This window comes from Cyrtonyx montezumae, unplaced genomic scaffold, assembly GCF_038088225.1.
Source record: "Cyrtonyx montezumae isolate F1298 unplaced genomic scaffold, pur_monq_1.0 scaffold_19, whole genome shotgun sequence".
NCBI classification, from domain to species: Eukaryota; Metazoa; Chordata; class Aves; order Galliformes; family Odontophoridae; genus Cyrtonyx; species Cyrtonyx montezumae.
Genome location: NW_027071925.1, coordinates 4,947,844 through 4,972,063, shown reverse-complemented (window position 1 = coordinate 4,972,063; position 24,220 = coordinate 4,947,844). Strand labels below are relative to the sequence as shown.

General features: G+C 54.7%; 1 protein-coding gene across 1 annotated transcript in view; it reads left to right on the top strand.

The window, feature by feature from the left end:
- The first annotated feature begins 5,992 nt into the window (after positions 1-5,992).
- The window catches only part of SLC38A10 (solute carrier family 38 member 10), a 28,090-nt gene continuing 9,862 nt past the window's right edge, over positions 5,993-24,220 (top strand). Inside the window, exons 1-10 of the mRNA XM_065735363.1 lie at positions 5,993-6,129; positions 7,118-7,235; positions 10,436-10,481; positions 12,017-12,110; positions 12,936-13,079; positions 14,654-14,778; positions 17,259-17,361; positions 17,655-17,837; positions 19,707-19,818; positions 19,981-20,087. Coding sequence (XP_065591435.1) covers positions 6,031-6,129; positions 7,118-7,235; positions 10,436-10,481; positions 12,017-12,110; positions 12,936-13,079; positions 14,654-14,778; positions 17,259-17,361; positions 17,655-17,837; positions 19,707-19,818; positions 19,981-20,087 — 1,131 coding nt within the window. The 5' untranslated portion in view covers positions 5,993-6,030. The remainder of the gene's footprint in view (positions 6,130-7,117; positions 7,236-10,435; positions 10,482-12,016; positions 12,111-12,935; positions 13,080-14,653; positions 14,779-17,258; positions 17,362-17,654; positions 17,838-19,706; positions 19,819-19,980; positions 20,088-24,220) is intronic.

The following is a 24,220-nucleotide window of genomic DNA, read 5'->3' as shown; positions in this document are numbered from 1 at the left end:
GGTGCGGGCATGGCCGCGGGGTTGGAAAACGGGAGAGAATTGTTTCGGCTAAAAATATATATTATAATAATAACAATAAAATAATTAAAAAAAATTAAAAACAAAATAAATCCGGGCTCCGAGCCTCGGGTGCTCTCAGCGCGGCCGGGGCCGAGCGATGGCTCTGAGCCCCGCGGTGCTCCGGTGATGCCCGCGGTGCTCCGGTGATGCCCGCGGTGCTCCGGTGATGCCCGTGCACGTTCCGTCGGGACAATCAGTGGTGCCAACGCGGCTGCGGTGATGAAGGAGGTTTAATACCCCGCGCATCCTCCCCAGCGCCTTTGTCCGCGCCCGGGGCAGCCCCGCCGGCACCGGAGACAAAGGGCGGTGGGGAGGGGGCACGGGGCCGCGCTTTGTTGGGGCAGAACCGGGCCGGGCCCGCGCTCCCGATGCGGCCGCGGAGAACAAAGGAGAGCCCGGAGCGGAGCGCACCGTCCCCTTTGTCGGCGGCTCCGCTCCGCTCCGCCCGGCGCTGCTCGGCCCCGGGAGCCATGCGGGGCTCCACTGCACCGCACCGTGGGCACCCGCGGGCAGCAGAGGCTGTGTGCTGCTGCGTGGGGCTGTGCACGGTGGTATCCCCAAAAACGGGGCCGGCGTTGGGGTGCAGCGAGGCATCCGCATTGGGACTCAGCTTTTCTGGCACCTGTCCCCTTGCCAGACCCCAGTTCCAGCGCTGTGTCCCGCATTGCTGGAGTCCGTTCCCGGCAGAAGGAGCCTGCTTCGGGGCTTTTGCCGTTTCTCCCCGCGCTCTCACGTTCCCCCGAGGGCTGCACACGGGGTTGGCATCGCTGCGCCGCAACCGTGCGTGTGCATAAGATCTGTGAGCTGTGACATAACCGCAGCACTGCCCACCTCGCTCTGCCTGGCTCCAGCTGCACCCCGTGGTCCCGGCAGTGCCATGCTCCATGCACACGGCTGTTGCCGTGTCACCAGCCAGGGGACATCATCTCCGAAGGGACCTTGTGCCAAGCCCCCGTGCGGGCTCCGTGTGGCTCTGCAGACTCCTCCAGCTCAAAACAAGCGGTGCACAACAGCCCTTGAGCTCGATGGCACTGCTGGTGACGGGGCTGGGGGACACACAGCAGTGGCACGGCACTGGGAAGCATCAGAGCTGCGGGTTTGCAGCACCGGTATGGGGACAGAGCTGCCCTGCTCTCACGGCCATATCCTCTGGTGTTCCGGTCCGCTCCAGGGCCTGGCCCAGCTGTGTTCTGCTACTGGGTGAAGGCCAACTCTGTGCCCCCGAGAAAAAAAGAGGCAGCAGCTGAACTCCTTCCTACTCGCTGTCCCATTGTATCGGACGCGGTAATAATCGGGTTTGCTAATGCAATCGCCACTGCGATGCGAAAATCCTACTGGAAAATGTATTAGAGCAATTATCCGTCTCACTCCGCAGCCGGGTGTAGCATTAATATTCAATTTTGATGTGCAAGTCCTATTATGTTAATGACTTCGGTGACAAAAGTCGTCCGTGGAAGACTTTTTTCTTTATGGTGCAGCGTCAGCGGGGGTGAGTGCGGCTGCCACATCGCAGCGGGGATGGGATCGCAGCGGGGACTGCACCCGGTCCCGTGCAGCCCGGTGCTTGGCGTTGGCCGGCGGTGGTGCGGTGCATCCAGCGGTGCACCCGATGCTGCAGCTGCCCTCCTTTGTTCTCTCCGGGGCTTGGGGGGGTGCGCGGGGCTCCCGCTGCTGCGCTGCCGGGATCGGGGCTGCCCCGAGGCTCTGCGGGTGGAGGAGGGCGGTCGCACAGATGGACGGACGGACGGACCGCGTGCAGCGCAGGGAGGGTCGCAGCCCGAGCGCGGCGCTGGTGCTGCCGGCCCCCAGCACTGCCGTAGCACCGCATCGCCGGGGGGTGAGGGGCACGAGGCTGAGCCCCGCGGTCCCCGGCGCCGTCCCAGGGGACGGGAGCGAGAGGCAGAGATTGGCAGAAACAGGAAAAAATGGCAGCGCCCTTCGCCTTCCGAGCAAAGCACTCATTTCCGGCAGCGCGGCTCCCGCCCGCGCGCAGCCCCGCGCCGTTCCCGGTCAGCGTGAGCTCAGCGGGGGGGAGAGGGGAGAGGAGTCCTACGCTCCCCACGAGCCGAGCAGCCCCCACCGGGGCGGGGGCTTGCGGACAGCCCCTAGGGAGCCCCCCGCCGCTGCCCTCCCGGTGGAAACTCAACGCAGTGAGAGGCCGGCCCACGACCCCAGCACGGCGCGGGGAGCGGCTGCGGGAGCACCGGGTGGAGGGGGGGGACCGGGGAGAGCCCTGGGCGCTGCCCGAGGTGGCGGCGCCGCGCGCACGTGGCCGGGCTGGGGCATCCCCGGCCGCGCCGCGCCGCCCCTCCCCCCGCGCGCCCATTGGCCCGCCCTTCCCCCTGCCGCGCTCCCATTGGCCCCGGTGCCCTCCACAAACAAAGGCCGGCGCCCGCGGGGGCTCCGCGCGCCTCCTTGATTGGTCGATTGGCGGCGGGGGTGGGCGGGGCGAAGGGTCCGGCGGGTCCCGCCCTCCGCGCCGCGCCAGATGCCTTAAAAGGGGCGGGGCGGGGCGCGCCCATTCATGCGGTCCGGGCGGGGGCGTGGCCTGGCCGCAGCCGTTCCCCACTGGCGCGCCGCGGGCAGGTGGGTGCGGGCTGCGCGCGGAGCCCACGCGTGGCCGCGAGGCCACGAGGGGCCGCCTCCTCGTGCGTGTGTCGCTGTTACAGACTCGTGGGAGCGGGGCGGGGTGACGCGAAGAGGGTCTGCGCTCAAGAAAGGGTTGAGTGAGTGGCGCGCGGCTTGCGCGTACCACGCGTGTCCGCGTGATCCCCGCCGGCCCACGCGGTGCTTCCGCAGCTGCCCCAGGGCTGCGAGTAGGGCGCTTCCCTGCGTCTGCCCCGAACCCACGTGGTCCCACATCCCCCGGCTAAGGTGGAGCAAGGAGGTGACTCCACCAAGGACATCTTGGGGTCACTCCAGTCTCTGTGTTCCCCCCTCCCCTCGGGGCGGTTTGTGCTTTTTACCTGCGCTGCTCCCCCCTGGCTGAACGCCTGCACGAACAGGGCCCTCTCCTCCATTTTCCTAATAGCAACCATAAATTCACTTTTGCTTTCAACCTGCCAGGTCCCCGTGTGACACAGTGTCCTCCAGCCTGTGCCGCAGCGATGGATTGAACTTTAGTCTCCGAGCAATTAAAGTGCCCCGAAACTGCACTTCATTAATGGTTGTTATGCAATAAAAACGATAAAGCTGCCCTTATTTGCAATATAAAAAAAAAGCAATTTGTTTTAATTTATGTTTTTTAAATACTTGCTAGATTCTTCCCGAGCTCTGCCGGGCATTGGCCTTTGAGGTGGGGGGAGTGGAGCAGGGTGCTCCGGTTGCTTTGTGGGGACAGGGACAGTGTCCTCGTTGTGTCCCTCCTCTGGGTTGCAGCCTTGAACAGGCTCTGTGCCGCAGCTCTGCCAATTGCAAATCCACTGCTGCTCTTGCCTGCCGCCCTGCTCAGCGAGGTGCACAGACACGCATGTGTGAGCCTGCTTCCCCCACTGAGCAGCACAGGACAAAGGCTCTGCCCCGGCGCAGCGGTGTGGGACCCCCTGGGGCTTTTTTTTGCATTTTGGTAAAAGAGGGCGAGCTCCTTAGCTGCTCCTCAGCCACCTTTTCTAATTGCAGTTAATTGCAGATGCCTGCAGACACCCAGGACCTGCTCATTCTCCTGGGCTCCCTATACCAGGGCAGGGGGGAATGGGGCCGGGGGCAGCTCTGAGCTGGGGATCCCAGCACACCCTGTGTGCAGATGCAGCTGAGGGTGTGCTGTAGGGCTGGGGTGTTCTTCCTGCTGCTCGGAGGAGCTGAGCTGGCCAGCACAGGGCTGGAGGTCCCCAACGGTGCCTCTCTGCTGTCCCTATGCTGATGGTGGTGTTGGGGGCTGCCCTCAGCTCCCCCTGCTTTGCTCACGGTGTTGGGGCCGTGTGCGATGTGTTGTTCAGTAGCCGGGTGCTGATGGGTTGCAGGTGAGCGTCTGTATGTGGTTTGCATTGCAGAGAGGTTGGGGACACCGCAATTGGAAACACATTGTCATGCAGGACTGCCCTGTGTACAGGCAGCCAGGGACAGATCCTGCAACCCTGTGTCAGATTGGCTGCGGCAGCAGTGCCCACCTGGTTTCCTCTTTTTAATGGGGAGGAAAATGAGCTTTATTCATCACTTGGGCTTTAAAAATTGCCTGAGGAGGGTTTTCTTTGGAAAGCAAAGAATCCATAGCAGGAATAAAAGAGAAATGGGGAACTGGGCGGCAGTGGTGAAAGCAGAGGATTTCCAAAGTCCCAGTGGGCTGGAGACAGTGACAGGGAAGAAGGTAACAGCCAGGGCATCAGTAGAGGGGTTGGGGTCCCCAGGAGTTGGGTTTTCGCTGGTTGCTGTGCTGCACATCCCACAGTATGGTGTTGTGCTCTCTTTGCTTGCCAGGCTCCTGGTGGCCTTTCAGCAAGTGGAGAAGCCACCTGAGCCCTTTTTTTCTGCCAGCGTTGAGTTAGGGGCCATGTAAAACTAATTGGATAAACATGATTTCCCCTCTAACTCGGTACAGATGTCCTCCTGGTGCAGTGGTGAGGTGTTCTCCCTTCCCAGCCAGGCTGCGTCCTGACAGTGCTGTGCCTGCTTGGGTAGGAGACACCCAGTCCCACCCCATAGTTGGGGACAAGTGGAAAGGGGAACCCCCAGCCCTGGGGTCATGGCAGCACTTCTGCTGCTGGAGGGGGTGTGGGGGGCTAAGGTAGCTACAGTGTGGAAAACATCCCATATCTGGGTAACGTGTCCTAGGCCTGGGTAGTATATCCTATATCGTGGTACTACATCCTATGTCCAGGTACCACATCCCATATCTGGAAATGACAGATCCTGTATCCTGGTGCCACATCCTGTGCCTATGTACAATGTCCCACATCTGGGTCCCACATCCAAGCTCTACAGCCCCTCCAGCTGTGGCCCTGTGCCACTGTTGCCACTTCTCACTCCCGGGCACTGCTGTATACCCCACACCATCCTCCCTCCAGGGCCAGTACTATCACCATTCCCATCTGTACCCTGTCTGCACAGGTCCCTTCCAGTTGGGCAGCCTTAACCCAGAGTGGGAGGCTTGGGACATGGTGAGGGGCTGCTGGGCCTGCATCTCTCATGGGGTTTTTGATGTCAGAGCACTACAAAGCAGCGAGCGCTGCTGCCTCAACCCTGGCAGCACCTGGAGGGAATTATGCAGGCGTGCTCCACCTCCCTGCAAACCTTTTGTAGAGCAAATTCTTGCGGTTACCCATTGCAATTGCTGCAAATTATACAAGCGCTGTGTATTTTGTTCCAATGGGAACATGCAGTTGGCTTGCACCGCTCTGACCTGCCACCATGCCTGCAAATCAAGTCAGCCTGTGGGTGGTGGGCATCCTTTTATTCCTTCCCCTTTTTTAAGGCTTGATCCCTTGCAAGGCCTCCACACCCCCATTGGGAAGCCCTGCATACGAGCTTTGATCCACCCCCGCCTGAGCACCATATGCATCACACACGGATGCACACAACAGCCAGATGCACACCCAGATGCACACACACGAGCAGGGCACGAGCTGAGCCCCGGAGAGATTGCTTGGGTTGAATGTACATGCATGTCAGTGTGTGTGCATACAACTATTTACATGCGCACGTGCGTCCGTGCATGATGTGCCTGGGTGTGCGTGCATGTGTTCAGTTCTTGTGCCTCCGCCAGCAGCCCTAAAACAAAACTCCCCCTCCCCGATCTCAGTCCTCCAGGAGCAGTGTGCGCGGTCCTCCAAGGCGGCAAGAGCGCCGCCACAGATCGCTCCGCCCCTCCCACCGCCCCCCACTTCCCGGAAGCGCCAGCGGAGCAGCGGAAGGCGGAAGTGCCGCTGTGGCCGGTGCCGGTGCCGCCATGGCGGGTGGCTGAGGGGACCCGCGGGGCGGGGCGGGGTGGAGGGGCGGCTCCGGGCCGGGCCCTGCGGGGCGGCCCCGCCGCGGGCTATGGCGGCGGCCGCGGGCTCCAACTGGGGCCTGATCATGAACGTGGTGAACAGCATCGTGGGTGTCAGCGTGCTCACCGTGCCCTTCTGCTTCCGCCAGGTGAGCCGTGCCGTGCCGTGCCGTGCCGTGCCGTGCCGTGCCTGGCTCATGGCCCCCCTCGACAGGGCGGGGGCAGCCCGGGGGGAACCGCTGCGGGGTCGTGGAAGGGCGCGGAGCCCCGGGGAAGGGTGTTGGGAGCCCCCAGGCCAGCGCTGGGCCGGGGGCAGCGCCTCAACCGCACGGAACGGGGGCGGTCTGAGGGCAGGAGCTGACTGCATCCCAGAGCCTTATTCTGTGCTGCTGGCCCCCCGAGCTCTGTGCTGTGCAGCCCCCCCAGCAGTCGTTCTCACCGTTACTTGAGTTGAAGAGGAGCAGCACTGAGCTACGTGGCCATGTGTGGGATCTGCAGGTGCCGCACGACCTGCCTTGGCCCTGTGGCTGTGCGGGGTTCAGCCCCAGCACGATAAGCACCTCTGGTGTTAAGGATTGGTGTGGCTTTTGCACCTTTAAAATCGCCTGCTTCAAAAGCAGCCAGTAAGTGACGTCTAGCTCTGCACACCTGTCTGCAGAGCAGCTCGGTGATGTCTGTATGCTATTAAGTAGCACTTTTATTAAATAAGCATGTGCATAACGATTTGAGCCTTGCGCTTAGGAGCGACTCTGTTGTTTACATGAACCTAATGAGGGCTGCAGAGAGCCCTGGAGATGCACTGGTCTCATGGTGTGAGTCATAGAATCACTCAGGTTGGTAGAGATCTCCGAGTTCATCAAATCCAACTGTGTTCCACAAATGGCTGCAGTTCACCCCTCCGTGCTAGCGCAGCTGGCTGCTCTGTGTGGTCCTCAGGCTGCATGAAGAGCTAAATTGAGCTCATACATCACGCTTGTCCTGGCTGCAGTGGAGCAGGGGAGCTCCCTGAACAGGCAAAAGTGTGGCTGAAGATACATGGAGGAGGCTGAAGGCAGCAAGGGGCGGCAGTGAGGCTGCCTGAAGTGCCTGACTTTCCATCTTGTGCTTGTCTTCTTCCCCCCCTCTCTTCCTTTTCAGTGCGGCATTGTCCTGGGAGCTCTGCTCTTGATTTTCTGTTCTTGGATGACTCATCAATCCTGCATGTTCCTGGTGAAATCGGCCAATCTCAGCAAGCGCAGGACCTACCCCGGCCTGGGTGAGAATTTCCAGCTCTAGGGCTTTCTTTTTTTAACTGTGGTTTTACTTCGACCTCTTAATTTACAACTTTCATACTGATATTGTTGGAAAACCAAACTGTTTCTTGATGTAGCTTTCAATTTGTGTTTTGTTCCTCTGTCAGACTCTTCCCCCTGTGCCATGTCCCTGGGGGGATACGAGGGCTTAATTCTGCTCTTGACAGTGAAGTTAATAGGCACAGAATTGTTTTGACTCTGCAGGACAGGGGAGGAGATGCAGTGCTGACTGATCAAAACCCAAGTTTTCAGGAGCTGCCATAGCGGGTGTCTGGTGTAAATTATCGGTCTCAGCATGAAAGCCACGAGCTTCCCCACCCAGCGTGCTGCCGAGGACATTGGGTTCTGCCAGCAGAGCCTGGCATGGAGCTTGGGCTGCCTGGGTCTGAGCTGTGTGTGCATTTATGGCAGAGCAGGGGGAGTGGGGAGGGAACAGCATTCAAAGTTCCAAGTGGCCAAGAAAATAGAAACATCTGCAAGATTCATGTGTGAGGTTTTGGCAGCATCTGCCAGCCTCCGCACGGTGCCAGTGCTGGCCTCTGCTGTGACCTCTCTGCTGGTTCTGTCTGAGCTGGGGAGCAGGAGGAGGTGGTTGGGTTCCCGTGCTCTCTGCTGGCACGTGAAACAACATGGTTGTTTACTTGGTTTCTCTTGTTTCTTTGTGGAAGTAGAGAGTTGGCTGGCATCACTTTTGGTAAAAGGGTGGAAGCAAGGCTCGGTTAGTGCAGAGCCCTCAGGTGGTGCTTGCCTTGGCCAAGCCCCTCCTGTCCCAGCTGCCTGCACTGCTGTTCCCTGCTCTGACAAGGAGCCTTTGTGTGCCACTTCCCTCTCACCCGAGTACAGAGAGTCCCCTCCACCTTGGAGCATCTCCCAGGAAGAAGGGGTCCTCTGCGCTTCCCGCAGCCAAGGGGCTCGAATACACAGAGGCCAGTAATGCTTCCCAGCTTCCTGGCACCTCCTAGCAGGCGGGCACTGGCACAAAGAAGTGCCTCTGCTCCCTGCCCGCGCGCTGGGAGAGGTGCCACCTTGAGCAACCAGGAGGGGACGGCGCTGGGAGGAAAGGCAGTGCTCCTATAATGCATCCTAATGCATCAAGGTTGAGTGGCTCCACACAGACAGCCTTTGTCACCGTGTGCTTGGGCCCTGGTACATCTGCGAGAGATCCTGGCAGCCCCCGCGGCTGATTCTATGGGAGACTTTGGCAGGGTTTAAAGATGGAAGAAACTTTTGCAGTGTAACTTCAGGCAGCCAGCCCCTTCCGGAGGAGCACTGTGAGCGATCGTTCCAGCTACAGAAGAGCCAGGCTCATCACAGGCTGAGATCCGGCTCAGATGTTGGCTCCCTGCATCACTGCTTGGCTTTTTGAAATCCTGTCCTCTTCAGCACTCCTCTGGAAGGGAAGCACCTTGTGGGGCAAGAAGGGAAGCGGGATGCAGATCCCAGGGAAACCCCAGCTAGGAATGGGTCAGTGCCTCCTCTTGCAGCTGGGTGTGCGCAGGTCCTAGTGGGCTGGGTCAGCTCCCTGCAGTGAGAAGAACCAGGACACAGCCTGCACGGGGCAGCCACGCTCAGATTGAAAGGGCTTCTGTAGTCCTGAGCAGGATCAGCTGTGCCCAGCTTGTTGGCACCTAGAGATCCCATCCTGGAGATGCTTTGTTGTACAGTGTATTTTATAGCCGCTGTTTCCTTCCTCCTTCAGAAGATAAAAAGTCCAGTTTTTCCCTTGTCTCCAGACAGGGACATCTGACCTCTTTGAAGGCTTGCTCTCATTAAGGCACGATTTCAGAATAGCCAAGCAGCTGCAGTGTTATCCAGAGGTGCATTTCTGTGTGCTGGGAAAAGGAGTCGATGGGATCGGTGCTGTAGTAGCAGCGGTTCCTGAGGTCGTCTCCTCGATGCCCTGAGCTCCAGGAGGATCCCCACTCCTCTCTCTGCCTCCTCACTTCACACCTCTCCCTCCAGAGTGGGCGATGTGATAGAACCACTCGGGGACCGTTTCTTTTTCCCATCATCACTGCGAGTTCCCAAGTGAGAGCTGGAGGCCGGGAGCTGGAGAGCACTGTGCTGCACCCGGCTGTGCTCCGCTTCCGCCCCGTCTGTCGTCGAGCCGTCGCCTATTTTCAGCACTGCCCCACATAACAAAGCCAGTTTTATTTTCCTGCTGTGGGTCTCCCGCTGTGCTTTCTTTCTTTCCTTCTTTCTCTCTTCTTTCTGTGGGAGAACGCGTTGTTTCCTTAATTTTTGACTCGAGCCGTGCCCAAAGAAAAATCATCGTTAATATTGAAAATAACAGAAGGAGCTTCCAGAAGTGAGGAAAGTTGGTTTTCTGGTGGGCTCCAGTGCCTCGGGAGCAGACAAAGGCGGTGTGGGGGGGTGGTGGGTTGGGTGTTGGAGCCCTGCAGGACGCTGACAAGCGGGCACTGTGGTCTGGTTTTGGAACTGGAGGTCTCAATTCACATTCTGCCCAGTGAGACGGAGCTAAAAATACACACGGTTTTCTTGGCTTTTTTCTAAGAAAAAAAAAACAACACCCTGATGATTTAAAGACTAGTGATAGCTTTCTGCTACGAGCTACAACCCGGGAATGGGAGGGGGAAGAAGCCTCTTGGCAGCAGCCCTTTGGTGTGGGCTGTGAGCATCGGGTATTCTGGGGATGGGATTGAGCGTTCTGGGCACTGGCTCAGCTCTCCCATCCAGCAACGTCAGGCGGTTCAGTTCGAGTGGGAAGATAAAAATAAAAATGCGACTGTGATTGAAATTTTGCACTGCAGTAACTTTTTGCCACACAGCATCTTATACATGCATATTTTCTCTTCCGCGCTGACTTTCTTTTAATGGTTGCCATGTGTGACTGCTACTTCACACTGCCTTTTTTTTAACATAAAAAGGGGAGGGGGGGGCGGAGGAAAAATAACCTGCTTTCTATCTTTCCTTCATCTTCTTTCTTTTTCTTTTTGTGGTTTTCAATTTGTGGAGGGCATGTCTGAAAAAGAAAATGGGGTAGTGGGAAAGGGAAGCAGCCACCAAGTGCAACGCTGCTCGAGTGCCCTTTGTCACTATCATTGATTAATTTTTAACTGATGTGTGAGCCATGTTCTGGACCTTTCTTTAATTAACTGCCTTTTTTTTTTTTCTCTTTTTTTTTCCCCCTCTCTTATGCCAGCATTTCATGCCTACGGAAAAGCAGGAAAAATGTTGGTGGAAACAAGGTAACCCACTGCTTTAAAGCTGGAATAGTTTGTTTAATGAGTACTGCTCTGTGGCCTTTCTGCATTCGTTTGTTACCCCCTTGTCCTCCTTGGTCCCATAAGTTTTCCTCACCACCTAGAACATGAACAAGAAAGGGAACGAGATGCCTGTGTGTTTCACCTTCTGTGCAGGCAGGAGCTCTGGGCTGTGGGGCACAGAAGCTGAAGAGTGAACTCATCCCGTGCTCTGCTGTGAACTCCTGGGCACGTGGCTGCTTTCCAGGGGTGGGAGCCCTGCCAAGGTTGCTGTGAGTTTGCAGGAGAGCGTCCCGTGCTGTGGGTGTGCCCTGGAGCTGCCCAGTGCTGCCTGCTCCCAGGTGTTGGGGAATGCCTCACGGCATGGCCCTGTCCCAGAGCTCTCCAGCCTGGTAGCTGCTGGGCTTCCATGCCTCGTGTGACCCCAACACCAACAGAAAATCCCTCGCAGGTCGTGTTCAGGAGCCCTGATGGGCAGTGGGGCATTGTTACTGTGCTGCTTTTTCTAGAAGAGGTTCTCTGTTGGAGGCATCTTGAGCTCTGGCCAGGCAGTGGTGCTGGCTCGTTCTCTGTTCCCATCTGCAGATTGCTGCAGAACGCTAAAAATACGCCAAATATTTCTCAAATGTGACTTGTCCATGCAAGCAGTTGCTGTAATTACCACAGGGATGCTATAATTGGAAACGGGAGGGAAAGTGGTCCGTGCAATCATGAATGGGAGGAGAAGCAGTTCGTACTACAATCTTTTCATTAAAGTGTGGTCCATTTTGTGGAAGGAAGTTTGAGAGCTGAGCTATTACCAAGGCTTTCATGGTAGGCCCTTGCTGTGGGGGGTGCGGCTGGGAGGACCTCTTGCTGATTCTGTTAAATGTTTTTCCAAGAAATAAAGGAGTTCTTGCCATCCCTAAGGTCTGTTTCTTCTGTGGCTCCAAACAGCAGTTAAACTGATGCACGTGTTGTTAGCAGAGCCGCATCTCTGGCCAAGATGTCGCTCGTGGATGAGAGGTGGATGGAGTTTCCTTGTTTTTTTGTTGCTGGGACTGAATGCAGAACTGATGGCCTTAGCCAAGCTGTGATGGGCCCATCCTCCTGGCTCCAGCAGGGCTTGTTCTGATGCACAGCCCCACTGCATCCCTGTAGATGGAGGACTCGCTTTATTTCTTGCCAAATCTGGTGAAATCTGGATCTTGTCTCCTTTGTGTCATGATGGAAAGTTGTCTTGAGTTAGGGAGTGGATATACTCTGAAGCAGGGTGTGCTGAGTCTGCTTCACCTCTGCAGACGAGCGAGCAACTGCCTGCGTGGATTTTATTTTAAGTCCCTTTAAATGTGGTCTTTGTATCCTCTGGAAGCTTCTTGGTCAATGGGAGAGTGCAGGAGGATTGTGAGCAATCCACAGCTGTTGTGGCTGAGCACAGAGTGCAGCCCCCCAGACCACGTCTGCGCTGAACCTGTGCTGCGGCTGTGTTCCAGGGTTCCTGCTTCAGCCTCCTAATCTCTCTGTGCTTTGTTGTTTTGCAGCATGATTGGGCTGATGCTGGGAACTTGCATTGCTTTCTATGTTGTCATTGGTGACTTGGGGTCCAACTTCTTTGCCCGGCTGCTTGGATTTCAGGTAAATAAATCCTCGCTGCATAGCAGCTGCTGTGCAGGCAGTGGTCCCAGTTCCCTTAAATGGAGCAGTGTGTGCTCAGAGGGCCACAAGCTGCTGTGGGGGCACCTCCAGGGAAGCTTTAGTGGCTCAGAAGTATAGGAGACAATCAAATGTGCAAAACCTCCCTTAAGGCATTGCCAGCAGAATGCATCCCTTTAATAGTGGTCGCTATTAGTTCTGGAGCAGATTAATGAAGGAGATGCAGTGCTTCTGTCCTAATGCTTTCCCCTGCCAGGTAGTGACAGACAGTTCCTCTGTCTGAGCCCGTACCCCTCGCACCCCTCTGCTCCTGGCGGGGCTGTTATCTGCTCCTCCTGATGCTGCTAAGCTCTGATTAAAGCACTGTGAAGTTAAAAAGATGCGTTGTGGCTGCAGCCAAATTAGGTATTAAATATTTCCAAGCGTTCCAGAGTGTTCTGCTATAATAAATACCAATGTGAGGTTTTGATTAATTTTCTGGATCAGAATTTTCAAGACTTCAATCTCCCATTCCCCAAGTAAGTTCAGTTTTTATTTAATTGCATGGAAAATACTCAAATCACTTGTGTTGGATTAGTGTTTAAAGCTCCCCCCCCCCCAATACTTCCACTTCAGGGTGGACCTGTCATGCACTGTGCAGAGCAACAGTGGCACCCAGTGACTGCCTGAGCTAATCACAGACCTAGCTATAGAAATGGCAAGCTTTCAGCATCGAATCATTAAATACCTATAGAATTGCATCAGGGAGTTACTTTGCTAATTTGGTGAGGCGTTCAGAGCATGCTCTATGTGCTCGTCCCTCTCCAGGTGTCTGGCAGCTTCCGCATCGTGCTGCTCTTCGCCGTCTCCTTGTGCATTGTGCTTCCCCTGAGCCTCCAGAGGAACATGATGGCCTCCATACAATCCTTCAGCGCCATGGCTCTCATCTTCTACACCGTGTTCATGTTTGTGGTGAGTATTGATGCTGGCAGTTTTCCTGCAGATGTTCGTGGTGTGCCCCGTGAGGGCAGCCCGCGTGTGTAGGGCTCGGGTGTGATGTGTCCTTCCTGATAAATAGTGCTGACAGTGCCTGGCACAGACTACTGCCCGTGTGCTGGGCTTGTGGGGAAGGAGCACAGAGCAGGAGCTGGCACTGGGTTGTGGTATCGAGCAAATTGAATTGTGGTTTATTCCGCTCATTGATGTCATCTAATTTGGAGCTCCGAAGTTGAAATGGGAGGATGGAAGATGTGGGGAAGAGTGCCTGGAAGCACAAAGGCTTTTATCATACGGTAGTGTTTTGCCTTGAAACCTCAGTGCTTGTAATCTGCAGTGGGGAGGCGTTCTGTGTTGAGGTGGCAGGCGTGTGCTTTGCATGCTTTTCTTTTGCAACTCATGGTTAATGTCTTTCAGGCAACAAGTGATTGCATTTCTGCTTCTTGTGCTCTGGAAGCTTCGTAAGCTCTCAGCTCTGGCACATGGGGTGTATTTCTTCAGAGATTTTTCTAGAAACGTTTTCCTTTACTGACATAAATGGATTATTGACCGTTTAGATCAAGTAGGGTAAGCTGAGGGTTATCCAAAGCTCGCTCTGTTTGGCTTGGCCACACTTCGTTGTATAGCACCACGTACTGAGAGGTGGAGACTGATGCTCAGGCTGCTTGATCATGGAGCCCCAGCCCTGTCTCCACCAAATTTCAGGCGTGGAAGAGCTGAAACAAAAGAAAGAAAAGGGAGGAGTGGAAATTCCACGTATTTAACTTTTTTTTTTTCTTTTTTAGTAGGTTGGGCTGTGTTACAGTTCTGAGCTCGCCTCTGTGACGAGGCTGGAAACTGTAAATGAGTGTTTTACAAAACTGCTGCGTTCCAGAAGCTGCTCCTTTAAGAAAACCACAACATTTCATGAGAGTTGGCTGCACTAAAAGTAATCTCTGGGGATTAGAAAACCCCTATTCAGGCGATATTATAAACAGGCATTCAGATGTATTTACCTTCTGTTTCCTGTGCAACCCAAAGTCTGCCAGCTTCCCTGTCAGTGGCAAAAGAGCCCCTGTGCCTGAGCTGGGTGCCTTGCTCTCCTTGTTTTCGTAAAGTTTCTCCCTGTCCCCAGTGAGCTGCTGGTGTTCAGTGCTTCTGGAGCAGCAGTGTGCAGGTGGGGTCCTTCTTAAGGAACTTTTGTCTCTCTCTGTTGAAGAGGATTCTCCAAGGCAAATGTTGCATCCTGTTTGGATTTAAAAAAAAAAAAGTGCAAAAGAAATGTCTGGGAACAATAACTCTCATGGTTAAATGTGTCAGTGGAAATAGTTCCACCCTGGTGTGTGCTCTGATGTCTAATGGCATCTAACCAAGGGGACTGCCGTGAAATAAACCACGGTGGCAAGGGGCATGGTGAGGTTGCTGGGAGCACTGTTGAAGTGTGTGGTGGGATGAGGGGTTGGGGGATTTGAGAGCAGGCCGTGGTACAGCAGGCAGTGCTCTCACTGCCTCGCATCCCAGTGCTGGCGTTCCTGCTGCATCTTAACCCCTTTTCCTTCTCTTGTCTCTAGATCGTGCTGTCATCCTTCAAGCACGGCCTCTTCAGTGGGCAGTGGCTGCAGCAAGTTAGTTACACACGCTGGGAGGGCATTTTTCGCTGCATCCCCATCTTTGGCATGTCCTTTGCCTGTCAGTCGTAAGTACCCACCCTTCCCACTCCTGGCAGCTGTGGTATGCGGTGCATTTTTGTGAAGGCAGAGGGTCATGAGGATCTGCATGGGATACATACCATCTGCTTTCCTATTTTACTTTAATCCAAGTTCTTTACAGCCTGCAGAAGTACAGCATCTCTCTCAATTGTGACCTTGTTTTGTTACCTAGGTTGGGGAAGGAGCTGTGTTTCACTTGGGAGTTACTGTTCTTAGGCAGCATAAGATCACTTGGGCCAAACAGCTCCTCAGTGTAGTGCACACTGCTTCAAGGACAGCTGCATAAGCAATGGATTTCCCCTGATTCTTGTAGAGAATGAGTCAGTCCCGGGCAATGGGGCTGTGTGCTCCCAAGGGCCCCTGCAGGGCAGTGTGTGCCCTCTGCTTCCACAGATCTCTTTGGGAACACACAGAAGAAGACCACAGAGTCGTTGACTTTGGGTAGTTGTTGCATGTTTCCAGTTACCTGCTTTTCACAAGGCTTTCCTTTGGCACACGGGAGGGCAGGGTGACAGCAGGCTATTTTCACATTTCTAGCTGCATTACCTTCCACACCGAAATGGCAAGTGAGCAATACGTGCCTGGCCAGAATAGTAACAGGCTTTAAATAGAAACATAAATCCAAATGTGGACACGGAAAAGACCATCCTCATTTGGAAGGCTGGCAGAGCTGGGCTTTCCCCCCTGTAGTTCTAGCAAACGGGTAGCATGCCAACAGCAAATGAATGTGACAGATAAAATTTGTTCAGACTGCTGTGTTTACACCCACGTGCATGATCCAAATCATCGTTTTCCACTTATGGGCTCTCTTGGCAGAGGAGTCCCCACCCGAGCACGCTCCAGCCTCGCTGATAACATCTCCATTACAGCTGGTGAGGGGACCTGTGTTCTTGTACAACTTTACCCCGGTTGCGTTTCAGAATGTTTTTAATTCCTTTTGGGTTTTTTTGTGTGTGACATCCACACGGTACCCAGCACAGTTTTGCTGGGAGTTGGGAATGTAGGGAAATGATTTGGTCTGGACCAGCATGCACATACCTAAATATAGACTCCATCACAGCACTTACGTGGCAAGCCAAACCGAAAGCGATGTGTTTTTTCCAAGCATCAGGGCAGTGTGCTGCCCCAGCCCAGGCAGTCCTTATAAGAGTGCTCTTCTCAGCAGGATAGGTTTGATTTTGCTGAACCTTTTAAAAAATACATGATTCTGACTTAAAACTCCCCCCCTTTCAGAGTGTAAATGCTGTGTTACTGTGCCTTGAAAAACTGACCTTAATTTTCTTGGGAGTTTGATCCCCTTGGCTCATTAAAAGCTGGCCTGTTGCTGCTGAGCTCACAAAGTGGGTCAGTGCTCCACAGGTGTGCAGCACGGGGCTGAGGATGGAGCAGGGGGACTCGGGGCTCCCTGTGCTGCAGCCTCCTTGGGTCACTAAGCCCTGCAGGGGGGTCAGGAGGACTCTGTGGGAGGAAACCCCTTATTTCTGCATGTGGATATTCTGCTGAAAGTGGGAGTAGTACAAGTCAGTGCTTGCAGCCCCTGTGAGTGTCAGTCCCTGTAGGCAGCTGGCACTGTGTGCTGAGGAGCTGTGTGGGGCCATCCCTGCAGAGGAAGGGTGATGGCTCCTCATGTGGATGCTCAGCTCCCTTCGTGCAGAGCCCTTTGAAGTTAAGGGATTAAGGGTTAAGGATTTTACTGCTTGGCCTCGGACTGACACACTTTCTGTTCGTGGCTTTTTGCCCACTGGAGCTGGGGATGCCCCCTTCCATCTCACAGCGTGCTCCTCGCTCCTCTTGATCACTTCAGTAACACACAGCCAGGATGTAGCCACTTGAAATAAAATAACCAGACCTTAATGAGTTGCTAAAATACGCATCTGATGTCAAAAAGGACATTCCATGTGCTTTCCAAACCCGTGAGCACCCCAAACCCCGTGCAGTCAGCACTCCCAGCTTTCTGGAGCTGAGCTCCAGCAGCAGCGCTGAGATCTGACAGGCGCTGTGTTCACTTCTGTTTGTTTAACTTTTCAGTTAGACACTGTGATGCTCTAACCTTCTTCCTGCTTTTACTTTGTAAACACTGCGTTACTTTAATTATCAGCGCCGAGAGCTCCAAGAACAATAATCTCAGCACACTGCCTGGCCTGGTGCCACTGGTGCTCAGTGGAGCAAACGGCCATTAATTTTGCAACGCTTTTGAACCAAAATGTTTACATCACACGTTTAGCTCCACGTGGTTGGGGTGGGGAGAGCAGGAATATTTTTGCAACGCTTGGAGTTATGAGTGTTCTGCAATCTCTTGGCATTAGCAGTATAAATTGTGGAACTGCAGCAAGTGTTTATGCTCTGTAGGGGGAAGGTGTCAGGGAGGCTTTGCTGCTGGGCTGAGGGAGGGAACGTGCTTCATTTCACTTTTTTTTTCCCCCCTCTCTCTAGAAACTTTCCTCAAATAATTTACCCTTTTCAACAGTCAGGTCTTGCCTACCTATGATAGCTTGGATGAGCCGTCCGTCAAAATCATGAGCTCCATCTTTGCTTCTTCCCTAAACGTGGTCACCGCCTTTTACATTACGGTAAGAAACTTCCCCTTCTCTCTCCTTGCCTGAAGTCCCACCCTGGAGGGGCAGAGGGGGCAGTGGTATGTCTCCAGATGGGGCCGGTTTCTCCTTATCTGTATTTATTCTGAAAGATGCTTTGCTGAAAGCAAAACGCAACGGGGAATGGTGCCTCAGTTCTGGGCTCCCAGAAGGTTCCCTGTGGAGGTGACCCCACACTCCCTCCTTGGCACGTCTTCGCTCACTGCCCCCCACCCTTTCAAGCAGCTGTGCATGCTCTTTGGAGTCCAACCTCCCCTCCTGCTGGACAGGTGGGCTTCTTTGGCTACGTGAGTTACACTGAAGCCATTGCTGGGAACGTCCTCATGAACTTCCCTTCCAACCTTGTGACGGAGATGATCCGAGTGGGATTCATGATGTCGGTAGCTGTGGGGTTCCCGATGATGATCCTCCCATGCAGACAGGCGCTGAACACCCTTCTGTTTGAGCAGCAGGTAAGACCCTCTCGTGTGGCTGGGAGCAGCTGGCTACCTTGGTGTGCACCTTGGAATTTTGAAGGGCTCCTGGGACTGTTTGGTTTCTGCTGTTGGCTGCTCACCTGGGCTACAATTGTGCCTCGGTTCTCTGGGGTGTTTCTGACTCGTGGGTGGGTACTGCTGCCTGGAGGGCACTCAGCTCCCACTGCGGGTCTGAGTGCCTGCTGTGTGGTAATGGTGCTGTGGAAGGCCAATGGCAGCTTGTACATTCTGCTCTACTAAGTGGTTAATCCGTGGTGCTTTGAGGTTCCTGCTCTCCCTGTGGAGAAGTCCTATGGGCAGCAGTGCTGGGGCTGTGAGCCTGAGGCCTGCCCTGCTCTGCTGCCCTCCTGCTCACATGGCTGCTGCTTCCCTGCTTGGCTCTAATGTAAAAGTGTTGCACAGTTCAGAGCTGAGGTGGTTCTCCCCTTCACAGAGAAGGAGAAATGTGTTTTTGGAAACAGAGGAGCCTCCTTATTTCCTGCTGCTCCAGCTGGCATCCTTTTGCTGGCCAACTCAATCTCGCTTTGCATTTAGCTCAAGCTTCTGTTCCTAGCCTCAGAGCCTAGCCTCATTTCTCCTGTGTGCCTGCTCATTCCTGCTCTTTTACTCTTATTCCCATCTTCCCACCTTGTCAGTAGCTCCCAGAGCACAGCCTCCTCCTCTCGGGGTTCAGATGTCCCCTTCTCAGTGTCTCCCCAGCCGCGTGGTGCCGACACAGCGCAGAGCTGCGGTGCAGCACAGCCCTCTCCCACACATTCACCTTTCCCAGGGTCAGATCTTCAGGCAGCCACTGTGACTATAGTTGGTCTGTCTGATTTAGACTGTGAGTCCCTTGTGGCAGTAGCGTGTTCTCCTCTGTGTATTGTACGGCACTAAGCATGCCGATGGTATTCAGTAAATAACAGTAAGAGATTGTGGGAATGTTCTGAGGCTTTTGTGTATCTGCATAAATAGAAACCTCTTAGGGCAGGAAATAAAACTCGAGCAATTTATAGCTCTAAATCCTGCCACTTCTGCCTGTGAGAAGCCCCCGGCTCTTTTCTCACGTTGGGAGAGTCTGAGGATGGGGGAAGGCTGTTGGAGTGAGGCAGCGGACGTGGAGGGCTGGAAGTGCTGGGGAAGCCTCGCTTCTCCCCTGGGCTCGCAATGTGTCACTTTGCTCTTGTGTCCCATTTGCGTGCCCAGGAGCATGGGGACCTGCTGGCTCTCAGGGGCACGTGGGTCCGTGGCATCCTGTGCTTTCCACACCTCCTGTTCAGGGAACGTGGGCTGGGACGGGAAATGGAGGGGGTCTGGAAACCCTCCAGCATCGGCAGCTCCCCCGCAGCTCTGCTCATCCTCTGCAGCCCAGCTGGGGTGTCTTCCGTCACGTCGGAGGAGCCTGCCCACGCGCTGCAGTGTGGTGGGAATAGCCCTGCTCCCGGAGGTGCTAGGGATGCCTCGGTGCAGCGAAACCAGAGCTCTTTCCCAGTGCCCACTCTCCCTCCTGCCTTCTCAGCTGTGCCTGTTTCTCATGCCCTCAGCCTCGGGGCCACTTACAGCAGCATCACTGGCAGAAGGATTCGGATACAGCTGTGCAGTTCACGTTTGGGGCAGGATGGAAACAGCAGCTTTGGCTGCGTGCCTCCTGACAGTCTCTTTTTGAAGGTTCAGATGCAGTCGCATATTAAAGCTACTCAACTGCTTCTAGCTGCCACCCCCATCTCTGCAGAGATCACTGCACTGAGGGAATGAAACTGCCCCCGTTCAGTCTACGTGGTCCCTTTCACCCCACTGGCAGAGCCTGAGCCGGATGTGCAAGGGGGCTCAGTTCACTCTCTCCCTTTCCCACCTTTTATCTTCCAGCAAAAAGATGGCACTTTTGCTGCTGGGGGTTACATGCCCCCACTTCGCTTCAAAGCCCTGACGCTGGCTGTCGTGTTTGGAACCATGATAGGAGGCATCATGATCCCAAATGGTGAGTGAGAGGTTTGGGGAAAAGGGCTCTTCAGTCCTCATCCTTCCTGGCTCTGCTGGGTAGGATGGCTGGGCTTGTACTGCAGGCAGCTGCCAAGGGCTGCTGTGCTCCTGACTCCGGAAGAGAACGGCTCTGCTGACTCGTCTTGTTCTTCTTTGCCAGTGGAAACAGTCCTGGGCCTGACAGGTGCTACGATGGGAAGCCTGATTTGTTTCATCTGCCCAGCTCTTATTTACAAGAAGATCCACAAGAATGCACTTTGTTCACAGGTCAGTGGTGATGTTGCTTGACCAAGCCCTCTGCAGAGCCTGGGAACAGCATCAGTGTGGCTGCAGGAGGGCAGCTGCTCGATGCTCCCTGCTGCAGCCTCTTGTCACAAGTGGGGCTGTTCTGCTCAAAGCTCACGGGGCTGGCTCAGTGCGTGGTTGCCCCATTTTGCACAGAGGCTCTTTATATCCCTCTAAGCAGCGAGCAAAGCTTTCATTTGCTGCGTAAAATGCTGCCTCCAGTCTGCCTTCTGATGGGCTTTCAGGTTCTGTATCCACAGACTGGGGAATCCAGGCAGCCTATAAAACCTTACATCTCAGCCTACCTGGGCTGGGTAAAATAAACAGGGCTTCTCAGAGATGTGGTTCTTGCTGCTGACCTACAGCTCTCTGGTCTCAACCAAAATAATAATAAAAAGGAACACACACGTAGAGGTGTTGCTTCAGGAATTGATTTTTAAAAGATTGGGGTCGTTCAGAGGCTATAAAAAGTTGAGCTTTTCCTTTTGCTCCAGTTTGAATTGGCCTCCTCGGGGACTGAAACAAAGTGGCTCTTTGCTGGGCTTGATCTCTCTGGTTCTGCAAGTACTGCGCTTTTATGGGGTCAAAATTAACATGCTTTGTTTTTTTTCTAACAATGACTGAATCCACAGCCTTTTAGCAGACTGGTGCTCCAGCATCACCAGTCACGACAGCACTGGTCTGGGAATAAGGTTTTCAGCAAACTGTGGAGTCAGCAGAGGGAGAGCAAGAATTTCTGTGGGTCCTACAGAACTAATGGCTTTTTCTGAGTTTAATGACTTGTGGGTTTGCAAACGTATGTGAAGCTTTTAAGCAGGGTGGTTTTTTTTTCTTTCCCCATGCTTTCTCTGACACAAGGAAATAGTCCAACTTTCCAGCTTTCACTCTGAATTCTGACACTTTGGTCCTAACTTCTTTGAGTGAAACCCCAAGCAGGAGTCTGAATGCCAGCCTGGATTTTTCAGGGAAACAAAGAGCACTTTCAAGTATTGCTTTCTATTCCGGCCGAGCCAGAATGTTTCTCTGCAGTGCCTTGAAACTGCACTCAGGGTGTGCTGAGCTCTCTGGCTGCCCAGAGCGACTCTTGGCTGCTTGCAGTTGAATGCTGGGGCACTCACAATGTGTGACCTGAAATGCCGCTCGCAGGACTGGAGATGTTTGTCCTGCAGAAATCCCACCGAGGAATAAGGGCTTATCTGAAGCATCAGCCCCCAGGTTACCCTGGCATTTGAAGGGGCTGCTGGCAAGCTGTCCAGCCTTCTCTTGAATGATCCATGGCCTGTCAAGTTCGCATTCTTGCTTTGACCGATGCTCTGAAATGCTGCAGTGAGGGCACACCTGTCTTCAGGAACACGCTCGGCCGCATAGCGCTCTGTGCCTCAGCTCTGGGAGCTGAAACTGAGGCCCACCCTCTCCTTGTCCCTCCAGGCCTTCTGCAGAGACTCATTTATTCATTCCCCGGAGCTCTTTCTTTGGTCTCCTCCTTCATTCCTGCTTCCTTTTGATCCAGGCGCTGCACTCCATCAAAATGTGCTCCTGTGAAAAGTGGCAGTCTGAGGGGAGAAGGAGCTGCCCTGGGCAGAGCTGTCCCTCCCCACCTTTCCCTGCCTGAACAACACACGTGCATGTTCTGCCTCCCCACCTCCACCATCCTGAACTTGCTTATCTGAAACAGCAGGTCTCAAATCCAACTCTTGGACTTTCCAGGTTATCCAGACTGTTCTGCACATGTTGGGCCAGCTCTGGCTTCCAGCAAGGTCCAGCACGGAGCAGCTGGCAGAGCTGGAGTTGGGTTTTGCAGAGCTGGGAAGGTGGCAGTGCCAACTTAAGGTGTGATACAGCACTGAAAGCAGCAGTGAGGGCTGCAGGGCGAGCGGGCACGTTGGATTGGCAGGACGCTGCCGAAGGTCGCGCTCGGGTCTGTAAACACGACGGTGAACTTCCAGCAGGAAGGTGTTGGCTTCCCGCTGTTGACACAAGCGTGTGTCTGAGAGGCCCCTCCCTGGGTGGCCGTGCTGCTGCTGTCCTGCTTAGGGAAGAGGAGCTGCAGAGGCTGCTTGGGTCAGGCAGTGCTGCTCATTGCCACGGGGCAGGAGGTTCCCCTCTCTGCGTTGGGCCGGAGCTGTGCATCGCTGTCACAGGACGGACGCAGCTCTGCGTTCCTTTGTGCTTACACCATCTCTCAGTGCACCGTGTCCAAAACAACACGGGTTGGGCAGGAGATGTCATCACTTGAGGCAGACGCGGCTCTTGCTTCCTTGCTGGCTCAGGCGTGCTCAGAGGAGATGCTCTGAGCTCATGACACTTCTGTACAAAGTTCGAGCTCTCTTTTGGGAGGAAGCACAGCCAAGAGAAAGCAACCAGCAGAGGAAACGGACATGTAAACTTCCTCTTCCAGTTCCTGGCCCCAGTGCTGCTCTCGGGAGATGGGCGTTTGGTGTGCTGAGCTGTGAGCAGGAGGTGGCTTCGGCCAGAGGGATGTCCCTCCTGCACAGAGCCGTGTCCAGGAGCCCTTTGGCGGCTCCCAGGTTCCCCTCTCAGAGGGGTGGAGAAGATTCTCCCTGCAGGATCAGCTGCTGGCTCAGAGCTGCTCTGCGTTGCTGCCCCTCGGCTTCCACTTTCTCCACCCCAAATGCATTGGGTGGTTTCTGCCTGTGCTCTCCTTTGAACCACCACTGAGTCCTTGCAGCCCGTGCTGCTGTTCCTGTGACTGCCAGGGGTTGGCCCTGGTGGTCCCTTGAGCACCAACTCCCTCCCTGTTATTTTTTTTGCATGCCATAGGTGTCTGGTTGGAATTGAGCCGAATTACAGACCTCCACTCGGGTCTACAGCATTCTTGTGCTGGGTGAGGATGGGGGCGTGGGGCAGCCTGGCCTCTGGGAAGCTCCCAGATGAGCTCTGAATGCTGAACAATCAGAGGGGTTTAAATCCACAGCATTCAAGCCTGTGGTTCCCTGCTAAGATAAGAAACAACAAAAACCCTTTTAGAACCTGTCGTGATTTCAGCCGTTTCCTACGGTTTCCCTTTTCTCCCACATTGCTCCCAGTTCCCGTGGCACCAGAATACATCCTCTTTGTGGAAATGCTCTTCCTCTCTGCTGTTGTTTCTGGAGGACGCCGGCACAGCCGCGTTTCTGCCAGGGCCGTGGGTCGTGCGAGGGGGGGGAAGCGGAGGGCAGGGACCTGCTGGCTGCTCCCGGCCCGCAGGATGTCTGCTCTTTGTGCTGGGGCTGGGAGCAGACCTTGCTTCTGTTTCCTTTGCAGTCCCTCTAAGATGTGGCCTCTGGTCCCTTTTCCTTCCGAAGGCGTCTCCTGGGTGCTGACCCCACTTCTGCAGTGAGGGGGAGCCCAGTGCCAGCCCCATCTCTCCCTTTGGACTTCACCTTTCTATTGTGGGCTCCTCCTTTCATTTCCCATCTTTTCTCTCCCCCGGTTGCCCGTGGCAGCTCCCGTTGTGTTCACGTTCCCCAGTGGCCATTTCTGCTTTTTCTTACACTGAGCTGCATCCTCTTGTTGTGCCTCTTGTTAACCGTGGTGTACATGCTGCAGGATGAGGATTCTGGGGAGTAGGGCAGGGATGAACTGTTCTGGAGAAATTCTTTAGAGTCCTTCCCTTCACAGGGCCCAGGTTCTGTCTTGCTGTATTTCTTCTCTTTGGTCTTGGCTTTAGGTTCATAGCAGCTTCTTTCTAGCTTGCATGCCATTCACAGAGCATTAGCCACCAGGGTTGTGTGTGGACATCTTCTTGCTTTCAAAGATAAGGATTTTTAAACAGTTCCCTGCAAACCCTCCCGGCATGGGAACAGGCCAGGCACGTCTGCTCACAGCCAGAGCCGACTGTGCAGTGTTGCAGCGTAGCTGCTCAAAGTGCCGTGTTCCTGTGCAGCTGACTCCTGTCCACCATGTGCATTTTTTTATTCTGACTCTCTGTCCACCTCCTCTTGAACCCTCCTGATACTGTGGTTGTGTTTTACAACGGCTTCCAGCATCTGAAACTCTCATTTTGCATCTCTCCATCCCAATACAAAGAAACCTCTGCCGAGAGCGACTGTTTCCTTTTTCCCTCTTCCATTTCTCCTCAACTCTCCCTTATTGACGTGGGTAATTGCACTGAG